This window comes from Emys orbicularis, chromosome 12 (assembly GCF_028017835.1).
Source record: "Emys orbicularis isolate rEmyOrb1 chromosome 12, rEmyOrb1.hap1, whole genome shotgun sequence".
Classification (NCBI taxonomy): Eukaryota; Metazoa; Chordata; order Testudines; family Emydidae; genus Emys; species Emys orbicularis.
The window spans coordinates 38,242,314-38,259,024 of NC_088694.1; the positions used below are offsets into that span (position 1 = coordinate 38,242,314).

General features: G+C 51.7%; 1 protein-coding gene across 1 annotated transcript; it reads right to left on the minus strand.

Annotated features, from left to right (window-relative positions):
• Nucleotides 1-4,722: 4,722 nt before the first annotated feature.
• LOC135887134 (ribonuclease-like) lies at nt 4,723-5,184 on the minus strand. The gene has a single exon (XM_065414913.1). The coding sequence runs from the start codon at nt 5,170-5,172 to the stop codon at nt 4,723-4,725; it is 450 nt and encodes a 149-aa protein (XP_065270985.1). The 5' UTR covers nt 5,173-5,184.
• Nucleotides 5,185-16,711: the final 11,527 nt, after the last annotated feature.

A 16,711-nucleotide genomic window follows, 5' to 3' on the forward strand; every position in this document is an offset into this window, starting at 1 on the left:
ACTCACCAGCAACTACACACCACACAACAGAAACACTAACCAGGAACCAATCCCTGTAACAAACCTCGTTGCCTACTCTGTCCCCAGAGGGGCAATTAATTGGCCAGATAATTAATGACATCTTCCTCTAAGTCTTCTGTTTCACACTCTGTCAGACAGGACACTGCTGCAGCCTTTGGTAGTTATTTGTGTTATCAGTAGATTAGATTAAAAACACATTTAGGGCCAGAATCTTTGCTTGGAGCTTGGCCAAATGTGAATATAAAATCACCTACGGGGTGACCCAGGGACCTTGCGATGCCAATTGGCAGAGGGCATATGGGTTACAGGAATCCCTGGGTCTGAGATATACATTCTAGTTCACCTGAAATGTCATGTAGGGGTCTGTAATAACAGCCTGCATCAGACTGGCCCTGTCAATCATTGCAAGCTGTATGCCTGGGGGAGATTTAAGGAGTTATGTATCTCTGATAAAAATTATGTTCTCTAGGTCTGTGAGTTAATACAGGCTCCCAAAGAGCAATCCACATTCTCCTGACAGACAGCGAGGAAGAGATGCGTCCCTCTCTCTCTGGCGGGTCACATGAACCCTGAGGCCTATACGTTCCATGGTGGGGATCCACCCACATGCCCGAGCCAAATGCTCACAAAGGACTGTGAAATCTTCAAAGAGAGGAAATTACCAGGAAGTGTTTACAGCACTCCTCGTTAGGGGTAAGACAACGAACTTTTGGAACTATGCCTAGGAAGGGCAGAAGACCCCACAGTTATTCCTGCAGGACAGCTGCCGGAGGGCTTGATTTTCTGAGATGGAGTCATGACCACCCTGGTTGAAACTGCTGGGGAAAGAACTTGGGGATAAGAACTTGTAGGCGGCAGGGGAATGCTTTGTTTGTTGGGTTTCATCTCTAGAAAGCACCTTATGATGTTGCCTTATACGTCACCCTTTGTGTCCAATATTCTGGCTCTCGTCACTTGAACCTCTGTTCTGTGCTCATCCACTCATTCTTGTTTGCACTACGGATCTCAGTGATGATCCTTTGGGAACCGCAAACCCACACACTCCGCGAGCACCTGGTGGAACGGTGCTGGGCACTCCAGAGGGCTGGAGGCTGGGTGAGTGCCTACAGCTCACATGTGCAGAGAACAAGGCCTGCATGATACCGCATGTGTTCCCAGAGGCTGGTGCTGTCCTGACAAGCCGGCCTCATATAAAGGGTGGGGAGGCACCACACAACCCTAGGTACCCCGGAAAGTGTTCTAGGGTTAAAGGGATTTTTAGTTAACTTACTTAAAGACAAGTCCTGAGTGAAATCTGAACTCACAATGCTGGGTGGCTAAGGACTAGGCTCCAAGAGCGAAGTCACAGAACCGCCGATTGGGCTAGTCACCTGTCCCGGCTCCCAGCACAGCGCTTGGCTGTTGTGCGATTCTTTCCTGGGAGCGTCATGTGAGGTCTCCTGATTCACGGGGCTCCCAGGAGAAGGGAGTAAACTTCCCCCATCAACCACCTCTCCCACTATTGCGAACCCTGCCTCTCCACCCCCAAGGATACCTGAAAGAAACTGGAACAAAGGACAGTAACTACTGGGGGTGTGAGTGATTGCTGGACCCAGACTAGAAGGAGACTAGTCTGTAAAAGGAAACTTAATGGGTGAGGATTTTATCTGTATTCAATTTTTATTACTGTACTAGACTTAAACTTGCGTGTTTTATTTTATTTTGCTTGGTAACTCACTTTGTTCTGTCTGTTACCTCTTGGAACCACTTGAATCCTACTTTCTGTATTTAATAAAATCACTTTTTACTTATTAATTAACCCAGAGTATGTATTAATACTTGGGGGGAGGAGGGGAAACAGCTGTGCATATCTCTATCAGTGTTATAGAGAGTGAACAATTTATGAGTTTACCCTGTATAAAGCTTTATACAGGGTAAAATGGATTTATTTAGGGTTTGAACACCATTGGGAGTTGGGCATCTGAGTGTTAAAGACAGGAACACTTCTATGAGTTCCTTTCAGTTAAGTCTGCAGCTTGGGGGCAGGTGGTTCAGACCTGGGTCTGGGTTTGCAGCAGGCTAACGGGTCGGTCTCAAACCAGGCATGGCACTGAAGTCATAAGCTGCCAAGGCAGGAAAGCAGGAGCAGAAGTAGTTTTGGCACATCAGGTGGAAACCCTAGGGGGTTTCTGTAATCCAACCCGTCACACAAGGTATTCAGAGTGCGGGAGGGGGCTGTGGGTTAGGCAGGGGATTGGGGTGAAGGAGGGGGTATGGACTCTGGGCTGCGGCTGTGGGTTCTGGGGTGGGTCCGGGTATAAGGGGATTAGGGTGTGGGATGGGCTCTGGGTTGGGGCAGGAGGTTGGGCTGCAGGAGGGTGTGAGGGCTCCGGCTGGGTGTACAGGCTCTGTGGTGGGCCCAGGGATGAGGGGTTTGGGGTGAAGGAGGGGGCTCTGGGTTTGGTGGGGGCTCGGGGTTGGGGCACGGGCTTACCTCGGGCAGCTCCCAGTCAGCAGCATAGCAGGGCTAAGGTATGCTCCCTGCCTGTCCCGGCTCCACACTGCACCCCGGAAATGGCCAGCAGGTCTGTCTCCTAGGCAGGTAGGGGGGGCAGGAGGCTCCATGCTTTGGTCTCACATGCAGGCACCGCCCCCCCTCCCCAGCTCCCATAGGCTGTGGTTTACATCCAATGGGAGTGCAGAGCTGGTGTTTGAGGTGGGGGTAGTGCGTGGATCCCCATAGCACACACTCCACCCCACCCCCGGCAGCGGCAGGCTGTTTGTGGAGTTTTAGCCTCTCCTGGCCTCTTATACCCATCACCATGCTGCCAAGAGTAAGGCCAGGTTTACAATGCAGCAGGGGCTCGGACAAGGCAAGTCCTCCAGTCCGGGGTCACAACGCAGTGGGGCCGTATCCTGCGTGTCTCCCCTTCACTTTTCTGATTTTCCCCCCAGAACATTCCCCGAGTGGGTGGGACTGATCTCCAAGAGCTATCACCCGCGTGATGCCATCGAGGGGAGCGTAGGGCCTTCACAAACAGGCCTCAGTTTAGGACCGGGTCGTGCACGACAGCAGGGGACTAGGCTGCCCCAGGAAGATACGCACTAACAATGCCTGACTTACACGATCACAGCACTGACTGCTGTGCTGGGGATCCTCCAGGTCCCAAACGCTTCCCCTACGAATATTCCCATCTCTCTGCACTGCCACTGACTTCTGTGTGAGCAAGACTGAGCCACATCCCCGTCCCTGCCTCGGTTTAACACACCTGTGGGATAGGGGAAGATCCTGGTCTGGTCTGTGTAAAGGGCTTGGAGGTCGAGTGCTGTATCACGGCAAAGGGGCACTGCGGTGGTGATGGCTGCTCTACATGCCCTGCTGTTCCTGGGAGCTGCAGAACAGTGGGTGAAGGGGCAGGGGCAGGAGAGGCCATCTCTACCTCCGTACTGCAAACCTCTCTGGGACAGAGCCCCATAGGTGGCCGTTGGGTCCAGGGACTCTTCCAGCCCCATGGAGACTTTGGCTGCAAGCGGATGAGCCATTCACTGGTGAACCTCAGAGGAAACAGATTTGTTCCCGGATTCCCCTCCCAGATAAGCACCCGGAGCCAGTCAGACCCTGCTGAGCTGGGTCAACATTGCAGCTGGCACCCTGCAAAAAAAGAGGTCCTGTACCTCATTCCCCGACTGCCACCGAGCCACCAAGCCAGTGGCCACACAGGGACTAGGGGCAGGGCCTCTGAAAGGGAAAGGCTTCATATCCAATCTCCACCCCCTTGAGCCAGCCAGTTCTGGGGCCAGATCAGAGCCAGTGCCCCCTAAAGAGGAAAAGGATTGCTCTCCCCAGACCTCTCAGCCAGCTAGTCCCCCAAACCTAGGGCTGGATTGGAGCCTCTGCACCTTATCCTGTTCCCTGATCCCTCTGAACAATCTAGCTGTATTTCTGACATGCTGCTAGGGTTAAATAACTCTGGATAACCAGTGACTCTGCACCCAGTCCCCGCAAAAACTCTTCCCCCCCCCCCCCGATTCTGCGTATGCAGGAAAGTATTTTATTGCAAGAAGCAGCGAGAAAATTGAACTCAGTGACAGCTTCCCCAGGGCTCAGCCTGAGACAACATCCACACAGCATCCAGTGGATCAGGGATGGGGAAGGGCTGTACAGTATAATGGGCACTAGGGGCAGCAGGGCATGGGGGATGGGGGAGGAGCAGCTATACTGTATAATGGGCACTAGGGCAGCAGGGAGTGGGGGATGGCGAAGGGGTGGCTATCAAGGGGTTCATGGGAATTTTTATCTATCCTGGGAGACTAAAATAGGGCACTCAAACCAGATCAGACTGGGGTTTCCGAGCCACTTGGCCTCTTCCACTCCTGGTGGTCGGGGCAGCCCAGCCCAAGTCCAGGCCAGTTGTGTTTGGATCCTGCCCAGGGAGGCGGGTGCTGGGCTCAGGCTGAGGGTCTCAGTGCAAGCTGCAGGGGCTGGGTGCCCGGATTTTCACTTGTGTGGATGGGAACTGGGCACCCAGATTGGGAAATCACCCCGCAGGCCCCAAGCTGCTGGCCCATGGGATAGAGGGGAGAGGCTGAATTACCCGGTGGAGACTCATGGCTTGCACTGCCCAGAAGGGGCAGGGACAGGGTAGGAAAGCCCCCAACAAAAGAGGACTGCCTATGAGTGAAAGGGGGTGGCGGACAGCAGGGGAATCCCCTGCTCCCTGCTCATGGCAGATATGTTGGCTCTAAGTGCACGGGCAGCTGCTGGACACAGGCCACGCGGACCCTGGTGACTCCAGTTGCAGCTCTGTATCTACAACGCCCTGGTCGGGAGCCGGGCAGCACCCGGCACGTGGTGACGCTGAATGATCTGTTGCTGTCATAGAGGTTGCGACTAACAGGTCTTCCTCCGCTGCTGCATATGTCTCGGAGCTGGCCGGCAGGGGCGTGGATGAAGGTGTTGGTGGGTTTGCATCGGTGGCGGGTCAGGCCCCGGCGCTGCATCAGGAGGTTGCAGTAGAGCCTGTCATTGGGGGCGCTGGTCTTAGGGTGGTCAATGTGTTGTCTCACAAACTGCTGGTAGCTGGCGCCTTCACTGAGCTGGGCCAGGGTGGCAGCCAGGAGGATGAGGGGCAGCAGGAGCGAGGGGCGGGGTCCCCTTGGGGCCATGGCCATCTCTGTCACTAGATCGACCTGCAGTGGGGAGTGGGGGGAGATGGATGAAAACAGCGCTGGCTGGGGATCTGCCTCCTCCATGGAACCTCCAGGACCTGAACCCCAAGCCTGCCATTATACCTCCCACCCCACCCTGCCACCCAAAAACCACCACAACCCATGATCCCATCCCACTCTATCCCCAGGGCCCCTCATCTTCCACCCAACTCTTACCCAAATATAGGAGAGTTATTATTTTTATCACATGGCACCTAAATACCCTGCCAAAGACCTGGGCCCCCATTGTGCCATGTGCTGCACAGACTCCAGTTGAAATCAGGGCCTTCTCCCTCTAACCCGTTATTCCCCACTCCCCTCCCAAAGATGGAGATAGAACCCAGGAGTCCTGACTCCCAGTCCATCTGCTCTAACTACTATATCACGCTGCATCCCAGAAACAAACCCTGCAGTTGCAGCCCCATGTGACACTGTTCTCTGCTCTTTCCAGGCTGGTGGAATCTCCTGCAACTTACCCAAGTCCTTGTTCCTTCACTGTCATCGGAGCGACGGAGTCCAGTGACTGCTGAGCTGAACCTCACCCTGATTCTCCTGCCTGTCTTGGCATGAGTTATATAGCACCCAGCTGGGCATGGAGGGCGAGGTCAAATCCAGTAAACAATTGTGTCAGCAGGACTTCCTGATACCTGGCAATTAAAATCGGTGACATGGTAGGAAGGGCATGGGTGGGGAATAAATAGCACATGTCCTGCTAGACACCTGGGCTCCACAGAAACATCTCAGGGTGCGTCTTCCCAGCAAGCGAAGGTGTGATTGTAGCATGGGTGAGCAAAGCCGTGCCTGCTTTAATCTAGTGAGTGCCAGACTGCCAGGACATTGGGTACCAACTCTAGTTGGTAGCCCATGCTGAAGTCCATGCCACTATGTCTCCACTTCCTTTTAACCTGTGTTAGGTGGATTAAAGCTAGCGTAGCAATGCTGATGTGTGCTACAAATACTCTTCATTTACTGCAGACGGAGCCTGAGTCCTGACCCACTGGCACCTTCCGAATCCAGCCCTAGCCTAGAAACTTGCAGCCCTGCCAGTTCCCCTCACTTCTGACCTGCAGCCCCTGCTCTCCCAGCCCTGGCCTCTCCCCACCCACACAGAGCTCTGCTAATGCCCCTCAATCTCAACTTGCAGCTCCCTACTGTCCCTCTGCCCTTGGCTCCCCATGGATACATTCGTGTTGGTGCCCTTCTATTCTGACCAGCAGCTTCACCACCCTCCCCTCTGCAGGCAGCTTTGGACCTTAATGAGGAACTATAAAAATGGCTTCTTCTCATCTGATTAGCAGGCCATCATGTCCCCGAAAGCACAGCAGAAAGAGAGCGGGAGGCAGAGCTCTGCACCTAAACGCCCAGAGGGCTGAGATTTTCTCAGGCACATAAGGAATTTGGAGGCCATGAGAACTAGTGGGAAACTGAGCATCTAAATCCCTTTGGTGATTTGAAGGTGGCGGTCACAGGACACGTATCCCTGGGGATGTCGGGCTTTCAGAACATGAAGAGAGGAGATTAGTCGGCTCCCAGTAGATCAAACTCAGACTTAAGGGCCGGGTGTGATGATGCAACTCGCACATCCACGTACGGTGGCCACTCACGCATTCCCAGAATCCCAGAAACGGTGGTACTTCTGGGAACGGTGTGTCCCCACTCCCACCAGCGTGACCTAGCAGACATGGTGCACATGAGGTCACACCATACGGAGGATGCAATTTCAAAGAGCGCATCACTCCACCCCCATGAGTGCCAGGTCACACTGGCCATGGCAGAATGGCGCATTCTTCAAAAAGGTGTCCCCTATCCAACACTAGACAAAAGCACATCCCATTGTGTCTGGGGACAAACCACCTAAAAAGAGGTGTGTCTGGTTCAAAACCAGATGTATGGCCAACCTGCAGCTAAGTGATTTTTTCCCTTCAGGATAAGAACAATTCTCTGAAGGAAGAAGAACCCCCTATTGGATGCCATTGGGTGTCTGCTAGGGTTACCATATTGCAGTCCTGGAAAAAGAGGACACTCCAAGGGCCCCCGGCCCCGCCCCAACTCCGCCCCTTCCCCGTCCCTGGTTCTGCCCCAACTCCGCCCCTTCCCTGCCCCGGCCCCACCCCAACTCCGCCCCTTCCCCAAAGTCCCCGCCCCAACTCTGCCCCCTCCCCTGAACGCTCCGCCCCCCTGCTCCTCCCCCTCCCCTGCTTCCCGCGAATCAAATGTTCGGAGAACGGAGTGGTCTCTAGTAGTCAAAGACCCTTCTTCTCCGTCCCCTCCAGTCTATGTCTATCCTATTGCTGTCTAACCCGCCCCAGCTCCTCATCTGATTTCAACTGCCCCCCACTACTGTTCTGGATTCCTTGTCCCAGTTTCCTGGTCCTGTCTCTCTCTCCTCTCTCCCCGCCCCCATCCCTCAGATGGGATGTTCGTTCCAGATTGGCAAAATTATAAGGCTTCCCAACATTTCAACACTTCCCATTCTAAATTTTCGGTTGCTTAACTATAGGCTAGTTCTGCCTACAACAAAGCATATTCAGAACCTCTGATTAAAGGGATTATAAGTGTAGCAACCTCCATCGTAGCTAGTCACCAAAGATTGAACCCGAGCCATCCAGACTTAAAAGCATGAGCTTCTACTACTTGAGTTCAAGCTATAACTCCCTTAGCTGGTAGCTATACAGTTATCCTCTAAAAATCCACCAGAGGAGGGCACAAAACACATGTTGGACAGTGAATTACAAAAGTGCCAAATATTATTATTAGACCTGCAATACTTTTCACAATGAACATCAGCGGGGGATAAACTGGGAGTTTAAGAATATTTGGAAAACAATTTTAGAATAACATTCAGTGCTGTGGTTTAAAAGAAAAAAAACCTGTTAAAACTCATAACTTAGCAGCATTCAGTGTTTGAAAAAAAACAACTTCTAGGAGGGATACAAGTTAAGAATGTTGAAACAGGAAAATGTTATGCTTAGTTACCACTTGGGCAAGGCGGCGTGCTATGTAATACTTGCAAGATTTCACTGTAATGTTTTACAATATATAGCAGCGCAATGCTGATTCCATTGATATTGTTGAGCAATTCATGCTGATTTTATTTCAGCCCACATCTTAATAGTTTTGAATACTATAGATCACAATTTTCAGCTCAGTTGGTCTGAACATGCAGAGCTTTAAAACTGCTATGCTCTAAACTGTATATTAACTACAATTTTATAAACCTGCATGTCAGAGAACTGTGTGCCACTACTACTAGACAGTGGCACAAGGCAATTCAGTGTGAATCACAGAAATGTAGGACTGGAAGGGATATCAACAGGTCATCTAGTCAAACCCCTGCACTGAGGCAGGACTGAGTAATAACAACTAGACCATCCTTGACAGGTGTTTGTCTAACCTCTTAAAAAACTCCAATGACTGCTATTCCATAACCTCTCTAGGTAATTTGTCCAGTGATTAACTACCTTTACATTTAGGAAGTTTTTCCTAATGTCTAACCTAAATCTCCCTTGCTACAATTTAAGCCCATTGCTTCTTTTTCCTGCATGTCCTGAGTGGGACGGGGGTGGGTCTAGGCAGTGGGATTGGGGGGAGGGAGGTCCAGGGAGTCGGTGGGTGTGTGGGGATGGACGGGGAAGCAGGATGGAGGAACTGAGGGGGACAGGATTGGGACTGGGGGAATTGGGGGGGCTGAGTGGGATGGGACAGGACTGGGATGGGGGGAGTAGGGTAGGGGCTGAGGGGAGCATGAATGGGACAGGGTAGAGAGAGCTGAGTAGAGTGGGGTGGGGCAGGGGAGACAATGGGGCTCGGCTGGGGAGGGTCGGGGGGTTGGGGAGAGGGACAGGGTCTGGAGGGGATGAGACAGAGGGGAGCAGGACTGGAATGGGGGGAAGTTGAGGGGTGGGACAGCAGGGGCAGCGATGGGGGTGGGATGACGGGGGAGGCTGAAGAAGAGATTTGGGGTAGGGCAAGGCTGAGGGCAGTGGGTTGGGGGGAGCAGGGGGACTGTGGGGGAGGCTGTTGGACTGGGGGCAGGGACTGAGGGCAGTGGGTTCGGGGTGGGAGGTACAGGGGGGACTGCGGGGGAGGCTGAGGGAACAGGGTCAGGGTGGGGTCTGAGGGCAGTGGGTTGGGTCTACACTGGCACCTCTCAGCATTGCTGTGCTGGGTGGCAGACCTGCACCAGTGCTACCTTGGCAATAGAAGAGTCCTCAGTGGAAATGCAGACTTCATGACACAGACCCTCCTCGTCACTTCAAACCTAGCGCTGCTCTGGTCAGTCGCTAGGCTCTTGTCACTTTCAAACCCATGCAGGGTATCTGGCTCTTTTTCAGTTCTCAGGTTAAGAAAAGCCTCTGCATTTTGTGAGGGCTTCAGGATTCACTTTCCTACTTGACAAACTGTCTGCCTGACACATTGCTCCCAGGGCATTCATCTTTATTCATTATCGGCAGGTCCATCAGATTAACGAGCAACACAGGGGGAAGCAACACAATGGTGTCATGGATTTTTAATTTTTCAAACCACTTTGGCCTCAACAGGGATAACAGCAAATCTGGACAGAGCAGATGTGTGTCAGGATGGGTTTGGGTATTTTTTTTTTAAGTGAAAATGTTTGGGTCTGAGCAAAGGCTGCAAACTTCCCTTTGGAAACCTCTGCTGATCTTTTGCCCCAGGGGCTAACGACAGCCTGGAATCCGAGACAGATTTCCACATCCATGCAGGGTGAGATGATCGGGGGGGAGGGGAGGGACTGTGGGGGAGGCAGAGGGAACAGGGTCAGGGGGCTGAGGGCAGTGGATTGAGGGTGGGGGGCACAGGGGGGACTGCAGGGGAGGCTGAGGGAACAGGGTCAGGGTGGGGGCTGAGGGCAGTGGGTCTGAGGGGAGCCCCCCCAGAGGGACCTGCCAGGGGGCCAGGTGAGCCCAGCAGTGCTTACCTGGAGTGACTCCCAGGAAACATCCAGCAGGCAGGTCCCTCCCAGTCCCTCTGGCTCCTTCCTATGGTTGGGTTGGGTCGGGTCAAGGGGAGGGGGCGGGGGGGCTCTCTGCCCGGTGCCCGCTGCCCGAGTCTACAAGCCCCGCCCCGCTGCAGCACGCAGCGGAGCGAGACCTCCTTGCTGCTTCTCTGTGTGCTGGGGGCAGGGGCAGGGCTGCGCTCTGCAGGCTCCTGCCGGCCGGGCGGCGGGCCCCGTGGGCTGGCGCCGCCACGCCGGGAGCTCAGCTGCGCGCTGCCCCAGGGCCCAGGGAGGAAAGGTGAGTGGCACCGGTGGCGCTGGCTTGCCGCGGTTCCCCTCATATAGGGTGACCAGACGTCGCGGTACCGCTTTCCGCCAGCGCGGCTGCCCTGTCAGCCGCTTTTGGGTCTTTAAATAGCTGTCCGGGGGGAAATCCTGGACATTTTTAGCTTTTTACAAATTCCCCCCGGATGGCTATTTAAAGACCCAAAAGCCGGACATGTCCGGGGAAACCCAGACGTATGGTAACCCTAGTGTCTGCCCTATTTGTGAAGGGAAGAAATGTGTGCTTGGAATTTTAATAATGAAAGAAGAGAGAGAGATGAGGAAGGACACGATGAGACAGAGAGAGAGAGATTGACACAGGAGTGTTGTAATTTTTTTCTCTTGGGACCAAAGACAGGTCCGGAGTTTTCAAAGGGAACAGGTTGGGTTGAGCAGGGTTGGAATTTTGGCTTGCTCACCCATCGGCTCTGGGCACAGGAAGGAAGGAGGTGTGTGGAAAGAGACACTTGGAGGAATGCATGCAGATAAACACACAAGACACAAACACTCACAGGGCACAACATTGGAGACAGACAAGGCTCTGACTGATCCAAGCCAGGTGTACTTGCCTTGCACTGGACAGGGAAGGGTTAACCCCGCACTGTAGGCCAAGGAAGCCACACACAGTTTGCCCCTCCTGGGCATGCTCCAACTGGAGCACCACTATAAAAGGGAGCAGCTCAGCTCAGTCAGGGCTGACCACCAAGGAGAGAAGACACACATTGCCAGCTTGAGCCTTGAAGCCACTGAAGCCCCAGATTGTAGAAGCCGGACCCGCTGAGACCCAGGTTCATACCTGGCTACCTGAGGACGCCTGAGGGAGAGTGGAGCTGCAGAGAGCTGCACAGGCTGAGGAACCCAGATACCCTGGAGACACTGGGCCCGCTGCATCAGGACAAAGGGTAAGAAGTAGCCCAGGCAGACAATACATTGATCCGGTGGTGCAACTGAGTTATAAGTCAGTGTGTTTCACTAGGATCCCCGCTGACTCAGTGACGAGTACACTCGCCGCTGACAGGGCCCTGGGCTGTGGCCTGGTGGAGTAGGGAGGGCCCGAATCCCCTTACCCCAGCCAGCAACCCCCCCCTTGGTGGTGGCCCAGCCCCTCTTACAGCCATTAAACCACTTCTATAGTGACTCTTGCCATTGGCCCACACAGTTCCAAGGGAGAGGGCATCTATATTGATTCTCTCCACTAGGCCACATAGCCCTGTGAGGGAGGGCCCTCTATACTGACTCTGGCCATTGGGCCATTCAGTCCTGAGGGAGAGGGCCCCAATATGGACTCTGTCCTTTAGACCACACTGCCCTGGGAGAGAGGACAGCTACATTGACTCTGGACACTAGGCCAGGCTTTCCTGAGTTTAAGGGCGGCAAAGTGGACTTAGCCACAGGGATGTAACACTCTTGCCCTACCCAAAGGGGAGATGGGATGTACTCGCCCCATGATACCCCAACAAAAGATACAAACATACTCACTAGTTGGAGGAGAAGTCATGCAAGATGCATCCAAGCAAGAGGCACACATGCACAAAACACCAACACACACAGACGAAACCTAACATGAGACACACAAGGCTCGCACAAGCCAGGGATTCAAACACACAGAACAGAAAAACACACCAGACAAAAAAATGAAATACACACGACTGACCCACACAAACACAGACACAAGCCCAAACATGACACAGGGACAGATGTGACTCTTAAAAGCAAGAATTTTGGATTTTCCTTTTGGGGCAGTGAATACCAGTGGAAAGATGCTTGTACCCAGAGGTGAAGGTGTCAAGGCTGCTTCCCCACTCTGAACTTTAGGGTACAAATGTGGGGGCCTGCATGAAAACTTCTAAGCTTAACTACCAGCTTAGATCTGGTCCGCTGCCACCATTCCCAAAGCTAATTCCCTTCCCTGGGTAGCCTTGAGAGACCTTCACCAATTCCCTGGTGAATACAGATCCAAACCCCTTGGATCTTAAAACAAGGAGAAATTAACCATCCCCCCTCCTTCCTACCACCAACTCCTGGTGAATACAGATCCAACCCCCTTGGATCTAAAAACAAGGAAAAATCAATCAGGTTCTTTAAAAGAAGGCTTTTAATTAAAGAAAAAGGTAAAAATCATCTCTGTAAAATCAGAATGGAAAATAACTTTACAGGGTAATCAAACTTAAAGAGCTCAGAGGACTCCCCTCTAGCCTCAGGTTCAAAGTACAGCAAACAGAGATAAACACTCTAGCAAAAGGAACATTTACAAGTTGAGAAAACAAAGTAAAACTAACACGCCTTGCCTGGCTGTTTACTTACAAGTTTGAAATATGAGAGACTTGTTTAGAAAGATGTGGAGAACCTGGATTGATGTCTGGTCCCTCTCAATCCCAAGAGCGAACAACCCCCAAAACAAAGAGCACAAACAAAAACCTCCCCCCCCCCCAAGATTTGAAAGTATCTTGTCCCCTTATTGGTCCTTTGGGTCAGGTGTCAGCCAGGTTACCTGAGCTTCTTAACCCTTTACAGGTAAAAGGATTTTGGAGTATCTGGCCAGGAGGGATTTTATAATACTGTACACAGGAGAGCTGTTACCCTTCCCTTTATAGTTATGACAGAAAGTAAGCCAGTACGGTCCGGTATGGCGTACTGGCTCTTGCAAGAGCCAGTACGCCATGCCAGACTGGACCAGCTTCCACGGCAGTGATTTAAAGGGCCCAGGGCTCCAGCCGCTGCAGGGAGCCCCGGGCCCTTTAAATCCCCGCCGGAGCTCCAGCAGCCGGGCTCCTGTGGTGATTTAAAGGGCCCGGAGCTCCTTGGCGTCCGGAGCCCTGGGCCCTTTAATTCACCCCTGAGCCCTAGGGCTCCCAGCCACCTTTGCAGCTGGTAGCTCCGGGGTGATTTAAAGGCCCTGGGGCTCCCAGCCACAGCCAGAGCCACAGGGCCTTTAAATCTTGTAAGACCCTGCCTCTTCTGGTTTAGGCCACGCCTCTTCCGGTTGAGCCACGCCCCTGCTCAGGACTCCGGCATACCAGTAAGTCCTTTAAGTTACTTTCACCTCTGCTTGTACCAGTAGAGCTGATTGGTGTCAATAGCACACTGCCTGATTGGCTACATTGCCTTATTTGCTGGAAGGGTCACCGGACCTGTTCTTGAGTCCATTACAGATCTTCAAAGCCCAAGTCGCCACCCTGGAGGCGCAAGTTGAAGCCAAGCTGCCTTCAGCTCTGATCCCGACAAACCCAAGTTCTTCCTAGCTGATACATTCCATAGCAATCATGATAAATTTAGTGGATTCCTAAATTAGAGTCAGCTTGACCTAAACAACAATCTGAAAAATGAACTGGCCTGGGTGGAATCCCCATCTGGCCTTCATTAAGATCTACGACCAACTGACCGAACGCCTCCAAAAAGAAAGATGGTTCACCTAGCTCCTGCCAGCTCCAGCCCCGCCATCATCGGTCCCTTTTCTATCGCCAAACTGACGCAAGTCACTCAGGTCCTGCCCCGCCTCTCCAACGTGGGGAAGAACAGACGTCTAGCATTGGGCCTCTGCCTATACTGTGGGGAACCAGGATATTTTGCATCAAGCTGCCCTCTCACAGAAATGCCAGGCCCCAGCCCTGATAGGGTCATCCAGGCTGGGTTGGTGCCCTTCCCCCCCTCCACAGTAGTCCACACCAACACTCATCCCTGGTGATGGCCAATAAGCAACCAACATATCTCCAACTCCCCCTCCAGCTCTGGCACCGGGCAATGCCCAGCACTAACCTAGAGATGCTGTTGGACTCGGGTACCTTCAGGCAATTCCATGGATGTGGATCCCATCCAAACATATCTTCTCCCCACCCAGCGCATGGACTTTCCCGAGTTAGTGGAGTCCATAGAGGGGTTCCTCATTTCATCAGGACCAGTCACCCACAAGATGGCTCGCTTAGAGTTCACTGCCTTTTGAGGCCACCAAGAATCCTCCAGTATGGGCTACTATGCACCATATTCCTCAGGTGTCCTAGGCAAATTCTGGCTCATTGCCCACAACCAATGTATCCACTGGCGGTCAGGCACTGTACTCTCTGACTCCCCATCTTGCCGACAATCCCTTTTCCCGAGAGCTGACCTCGGACCAGCAACCTTTTGTGACTTACTCAGTCCTCCAAAGAATTCAGATGTGAAGAAAGGATCCAAAGGTGACCCCGGCACCCCATGACTTCCTCAATAGAGCTAGGGATTCTTGTTAAATATCAACACTTATGCCAACATGCTTGACAGAAAAAAACTGACACCCTGCTGACCCATCACAGCCGTGATGCCACATCAATCTGACCCTGAGAACAGAGGTTCCCTTCAGGTGCATTAACTCCCTCTTTGAACCCGAACTATAGGCACTCTTGAAGAAAACCTGCAGAAGGGGTTGATTCACCCCTTCATGTTCCCAGTGTGGTTCCCAATCTTCTTTGTGGCAAAGAAAGAAAGCTCTTTCTGGTCCTGTGTGGACTTCCAAGCTCTGACAAAGATTACAGGTACATCCTTACCACTTATTAATGAGCTGTTTGAAAGACTCTCCCCTGCAAAGGTCTTCAGAAAGTTGGACCTGGTGAGGATCCGGAAAGGAGATGAATGGAAGACCTCCTTCCATACCAGGAATGGCCACTATGTGTATTTGATCATGCCTTTGCGGTTGTGCTGTGCCCCACCAACCTTCCTGCACTTCATAAATGACATCTTTAAAGACATGCTGGATAAATTTGTTGTCATTTACCTGAACAACATCCTCATTTTCTCCAAAAGTCAGGACATAAGAACGTAAGAATGACCATACTGTGTCAGACCAATAGTCCATCTAGCTCAGTATCTTGTCTTCTGACACTGGCCAGTGCCAGACGTTTCAGAGGGAGTAAACAGAACAGGGCAATTATCGAGTGATCTGTCCCCTTTCATCCACTCCCAGCTTCTTCCAGTCACAGGCTAGGGATACCCAAAGCATGGGGTTGCATTCATGACCATCGTGGATAATAGCAATTGATGGACCTATCCTCCATGAACTTATCTAGTTCTTTTTTGAACCCAGCTATACTTTTGGCCTTCACAGCAACTCTTGAAAAGGACTGAACAGAAGAGAGCAAATATTGAGTGATCCATCCCCTGCCGTCCACTCCCAGCTTCTGGCAAACAAGGGCTAGGGACACCATCCCTGTCCATCTTGGCTAATAGCCATTGATGGACCTTTCCTCCATGAACTTATCTAGTTCTTTATAAATGTTGTTATACTCTTGGCCTTCACAACATCCTCTGGCAAAGTGTTCCACAGGTTGACTGTGCGTTGTGTGAAGAAATACTTCCTTTTGTTTGTTTTAAACCTGCTGCCTATTAATTTCATTTGGTGACCCCTAGTGTGACGGTGTACCCCATAAGGCTTCATGGGAATATGCTTATGAATGTATATATAATATAACTGGAATATGTTTTATGCTACATATGCCGTGTAACATATCGCTGTAAAGGTTATGATCTACTGAATCTATTAATCCTATTTGTATGCATGTATCATTTTTGTATTCGAAGTCGTGAATATTGACTTGGCACTGGCTTGATTTTTAAGTAGTCTTTGTAAAGCATTTGGTCAGCTTCTTGAAAAAGGAATGTGTAAATTAAGTGCCCAATCAAGAAGCACTTAAGGGACAATGGATCTTGGGAGGCTCCAATCCACATAAGAAGTCTACATGAGGACGTTCAAGATAGCAGGTAAGCCATGGCTGCTGCCTGTAAAAACTGAGTCATGCATGGACATGTGACTTACCCATGTGACTCCAAAACTCCATCTTGGAGCTGGACTTTGCACATGAGAGAGGAGGGGGTCTCCACCCAAAAGAGAGTCTATTTAAACCTGTGGGAGACCCCTCCATTTGGTCTTCATCTCCACCCCCAAAGATACCTGAAAGGGACTGGAACAAACGACAGTAACTACAGGGGATGTGAGTGATTGCTAGACCCAGACTAGAAGGAGACTAGTCTGTAAAAGGAAGCTTACTGGAACTGGTGAGGTTTTATCTGTATTCACTTTTCTTAGACATAGACTTGCGTGTTCTATTTTATTTACTTGGTAATTCACTTTGTTCTGTCTGTTACTACTTGGAACCACTTAAATCCTACTTTCTGTATTTAATAAAATCACTTTTTACTTATTAATTAACCCAGTGTATGTATTAATACCTGGGGGGGGGTAAACAGCTGTGCATA